The sequence below is a fragment of the Gymnodraco acuticeps genome, unplaced genomic scaffold (genome assembly GCF_902827175.1).
Source record: "Gymnodraco acuticeps unplaced genomic scaffold, fGymAcu1.1, whole genome shotgun sequence".
Classification (NCBI taxonomy): Eukaryota; Metazoa; Chordata; class Actinopteri; order Perciformes; family Bathydraconidae; genus Gymnodraco; species Gymnodraco acuticeps.
The window spans coordinates 26,904-32,057 of NW_022991236.1; the positions used below are offsets into that span (position 1 = coordinate 26,904).

General features: G+C 45.1%; 1 protein-coding gene across 2 annotated transcripts; it reads left to right on the forward strand.

Annotated features, from left to right (window-relative positions):
- The first annotated feature begins 465 nt into the window (after window positions 1–465).
- On the forward strand, window positions 466–4,277 carry LOC117561839 (homeobox protein Nkx-2.3-like). Of its 2 annotated transcripts, XR_004571458.1 has the most exons (3): window positions 466–1,131; window positions 2,858–3,609; window positions 3,660–4,277. XR_004571458.1 is itself a non-coding variant. In XM_034239444.1 (2 exons), exons 1-2 carry the CDS (start codon window positions 714–716, stop codon window positions 3,493–3,495), a joined length of 1,056 nt encoding a protein of 351 aa, XP_034095335.1. In that variant the 5' UTR covers window positions 466–713; the 3' UTR covers window positions 3,496–4,277. The 2 variants fall into 2 exon arrangements, 1 of the variants encoding a protein (XP_034095335.1); XM_034239444.1 differs by having other exon boundaries at window positions 2,858–4,277.
- Window positions 4,278–5,154: the final 877 nt, after the last annotated feature.

The window sequence follows — 5,154 nt, forward strand, 5'->3', positions numbered from 1 at the left end:
ACCCTTTGACCTGACTGTTGACCTTGACGTGCCACTGCCCTTAAAGCGAGTGTGCCGCACGCTGCGCCTCTCCAAAGAGCGCACTGATTTACGCACGGGCAAACACAAGGACTCCAATACACTGAGCGACTGTGGAATCATTAAAACTACAATTAACACGTATTAAAACATAATAAAGCACATGTATAGATATAGGTGACCTTTTTGCAATCACAGGTTAAGACTCACAAAGTGATTTTTGTATTAAAATGCGTGCGTTAGGACGAATCCAGCGATGGATAAAGAGAAGAGAGTGGAGAGGAGTGGGGGTCAGTAGCTACAATTATCTGCCCACCATATTTATATAAGACCGAAAACAAAACCAGTACGTGAACACACGTCACGTACACGCCCCATCTTCCCTCTCTCTCCCCCTCGATTTCCCAAATCGCTTCCAGCCTGCACGCACTTTCCATTTCACACTCACCCCTCCCCCTGACACCAGAGGAGGCAGAGGCGCTCCTTCGTCCCGGCCCAAACCCCACTCACAAAGCCCGACATTACATCTGTCAGACAGGAGACCTGCATGGACAAAACCGGAACTAATACCCATGTGTTCGTGCGTTTCACTGCGATGAGGGATTCCAGAGGCTTAACGCACCTCCAATTACGCGAGAAGGAGCTATTTGGCTCAATTATTTGTTAGAGAAAGAGTGCAGGGAAAGGAGGAGTGCATGTTACTCCGTGGGCTTCATTTCCTCGGAGCTGCAGAGCAGGAGCTGGATGACATGATGCTGCAGAGTCCGCTCACCTCCACGCCGTTTTCCGTCAAGGATATCCTGAAAATGGAGCAGCAGCAGCAGCAGCAGCAGGCCGGGTCTCTGGAGCTCCAGCACCGGGTACAAACACAGCAGTTACCCGGTTCTCCTCCCCAGCAGCAGCACTTCCAAACCCCACCGTCCTGCATGCTCGCAGCGGCCCGGGAAAGTCCTTCGTTTTCGGACGGAGAGGACAACCTGGCGTACCTGAGCGCGCTGGCGGTGCGTGGAGAGGAGGACCGCGGGGACACCAGCCTCTCCCCGGACATGTACGGGCACCCCGGCCTGCAGGGAGCCAAGCTGGAGGCCAACGAGCTGGAGAAGCATGAGAGCAGTGAGTTCAAACCGCTACTGTGCAGACAAAAGGCAACAAAGGAACCGTGCAATAAGAATCATTACATCATTATCAGGGTTTTACAGAGAAAACAACAAACCGTAAATTATAAATGTGTGCTGCCTATTTGAATGTAACAGTTTTGGTGGCGAGAGAATCGTTTAGCAACAATAGCAGCTTAACCTGTAACCTTAACCAAAGTGAAGTCATGCAAATGAGACACGTTACCTCTATACGCACGATGTAGTTGTTATATGTAAATTATAATTTAAAACAATCTAATATTTTGTATTAACTTAGTAAAAGGTCAGTTTGAAATGTCAAGCAAAAACTGGAAAGGAAAATACATTGTGTGTAATTTTCTAAATAATCATGCAGCTATTTTATGGCCAATTATTCCAGTATTTTAATTATTATATGATCACTTGTGTGACCTTCAACATTAGCCCCACTATAACTCAATCTATAGGCTGCACACATGTCAAATCCCTTTTTTTTAAAAAGTGAAAACACATTCTGTTTTAGAGATATCTTCTAACTTATGTAGAAAAGTATTTTGTCCTAAGATGCTCACCAAACATTATCCCAGTAAAGAGTTATTCCTCACGCTGGAGGTCCCTAACTCTGAAGGATCCAGTAAAGTCTGTCAAACAGTCTGCAGGGCTTCGTTACGCCAGTCTGTTATGATGTGTGGACCATCAACCGACAATTAGTTTAAAGAGGCTGTAAAAGAAAAGACACCGAGAAGTAGCTCTGATAAACACACCCAGCTCAACCCGGGATAATTACTCATTAGATATAAACAGTTACAATATACTACACTACTTTGTGTACATACTATCTGTCTGAAAATGACAATTGGCCAACTGTATTTTAAACCAATCCGATTGATGTTGCACTTGTTGCACGGTGTATCCTTTAAAGATCAGTGTCTGGTGTGAAATTGCCTAATTTATATAATAGTTTCAGGCAAAAATGCTGATGAAATAATTGCAAACTAGATCTTCCCTTAAAAAGTAAAGAGTAATAATACTTGTATTTGTTGCACGGTTTATTCTTTATCTCCCTGGTGTTTTATATGTTATGTGTACTTGCACTTTGACTTAAAACATGTGTTTTGTAATGTTATGGTAGTTTCTAATTGAAGGAGAGATCTCATGTTTGATCCACTTATTAAAGTGTGTAGTGCTGCAGTTTCTGTTCAAAGTCTAAGTGCACGGGTTGGGGCATGATGAGCTTTTCTGTGCCAGCTTAAAGTTTTTACATTTTCAGAAGTTCATTCAGCAAAGGAGATGTTTCTGTTTGAGTTTTAGTCCCGGCCGGCAGTGGATATTATTGGATTTATTTTTGAACTATGTAACGTGTTTAGTGTTTAGTGTTTAGCTTCAGCTCAAACATAAAGGTGTGGACTAATATAATTGGCATATTATTGTTTGGTTTCTAAGCTTTTTTGTGTACGCATTCTTGCTTAAAACATATTTTGTCATATAGGACTTTTAATAAAGCTAAGGAGAAGTGTCCTGTTTAAGTTTTATGGTGGATATTTCTTGGATTTAATGTGCACTATTTAATACAGTTTTTACTGCTAAGACTTCTGCTCAAAAACTACCAAAGGCGTATTAGCTGTACACTGATAACGTTGGCATTACATTGTTTTTTACTTCTGAAATAACATGTTATGATTTGAGATATTAAAACTTCTTCCGTGTCCTCCCTCCCTCCCCAGAGAGCTGCGGTCTGGTGTCCCGGCAGGAGGCCTCGGAGGGCGGGCAGGCTGACTGTGATCGGCCTGCGCAGAAGCAGCGGAGCCGGCGGAGGCCCCGCGTGCTCTTCTCCCAGGCGCAGGTCTTCGAGCTCGAGCGTCGCTTCAAGCTGCAGCGATACCTGTCCGCCCCGGAGCGAGAGCACCTGGCGTCCAGCCTCAAACTCACCTCCAACCAGGTGAAGATCTGGTTCCAGAACCGCCGATACAAGTGCAAGAGGCAGCGGCAGGACAAGTCTCTGGAGGCGGCGGGGCAGCACCACCCTCCGCCGCCGAGACGCGTGGCTGTGCCGGTGTTAGTCCGGGATGGGAAGCCTTGTTTGGGGGGAGGGCAGACGTACTCCGGTGCTCCGTATGGATCCAACCCGTATACCTATAACGGATACCCGGCGTATACTTACAATAACCCCGCTTATAACAGCAACTACAGCTGCACATACACCAGCATCCCCTCCCTGCCCCCCTCCAGCACCTCCAGCGCCTTCATGAACATGAACTTGGGAAATGTGAGCAGCCTCGGAGGATCAACACAGGCCCAAACTCACCAAGGGACATCGGTCGCATCCTGCCAGGGCTCCCTGCAGGGGATCCGGGCCTGGTAGCCTCACCAGAACCCGGGCCTGGTAGCCTCACCAGAACCCGAGCCTGGTAGCCTCACCATGAACCCGAGCCTGGTAGCCTCACCAGAACCCGGGCCTGGTAGCCTCACCAGAACCCGGGCCTGGTAGCCTCACCAGAACCCGGGCCTGGTAGCCTCACCAGAACACTGTATTTCTTTTTATAAATGGAGCTCTTTTATTTTGGTCAACACAGGCTTTTAGAAGTGTGTTCATTTGATCAGAACTCCTCCGAAATTAGTATTTTATATTTTATATATAAAGGATGGGAGTTTGGATTCCTGGTAGCCTTACCAGACCAGAACTGTTTCTTTTGTTGGAGCTCTTGCAATTTGGTTCAACCCACACGCTTTTAGAAGTGTGTTAACTTGGTCCAAACTTGGTCAGAAAATAGTATTTTATATATAAAGGATGTGAGTTTGGATTCTTGTGTCAGATGACATTCACTCATATTTCCGTCTAGGCGTCAGAGTGGCACCTAAACTGACAAACGCTTGGGTTCAAGTTGATGTCTTTTTTTCAATTATTATTAGTGCTCTATTTTGGCACTTGGACTGAAGCACAGGGGGACATTACGCACAAGATTTGCGCATTTCTCCTTATTTGAACAAAAAAGATGGTTCATATTTTTCATGTATGTTTTTAAAATGGTATATATTTGTAATCTATGGAGAGATGAAATTGCTTTAAGTGTTGTGGTTTTTGGTTAAAAGGAGAACTGTTTCAGTCTATTTCACATTTATTCAAATAAATCTGAGACATGAGAACAAGGTGCGTTTGATTTTGTAAGATAATATTTGATCCTCTTATTAGATTTCAAACGGCATGCTGAGCTGAAACTGTATTTTCTACCTAAATAATTGAAGAAAGAATAATAATTCTCTATATATTATTGCTCCGATTTGGGGTCACAGGGGTGAATCAAATGCTCAGTTAAATGTGTCTCGTAAACATACAGGGCAGATCTGCTGCAGGAGAACCGGCTAAAGGGACTCTTTGTCCCGGTGCCAAGCGAAGTGAAAGGAGGAAGTATAATTCTCCATTTGGGGTCCTTTAAAGGACGCGATTAGGCACCTAAAATAGCCCAAAAACCGAGCTGCAGCCACGCAAAGGAGTGGGAATAATGGCTCTTATTGGATTGTGGGACAAAAGGTGTGTGGTAGGCAGAGCCGGGCACTCAGCAAAGACAAAAGCGCGCAGGGGCCGTGAGATTGACGTCCTAATATTCCCATTTGAGGGACAGGCAGCGGGTTATTCTGCGCGGAGAATTGGGGACATGGAGGAAAAATGTGGTCACTTTTGTTCCCCTTCAGGAGGCTTTTTTTGTTCGCGGAGAAAGGCTCGCAAAGGTCCCCAGCCGGGCTGGAGGTGATGGCAGCGGGGAGGCGTTTGTGTGAAAGAAGGGGGTATTATTGCTACAAGTTTCACCATTTATCCCGAAGTGGAGAATTTGAAAGGGGAGGAGGGGGAGTGAGGTTCATGTCCCTGCTATTATTTCAGTTTGAGGGTGTTATTTCAGCTCAGATAGAGGCTATTCTCACAGGTAACAGACTAAATCCTGACGGGACAAAGACTAGGGCTCTTATAATAAAACCTAAACAAATCTTAGATGTAAGAAATGACAGAAAAACATGAATATTTTAC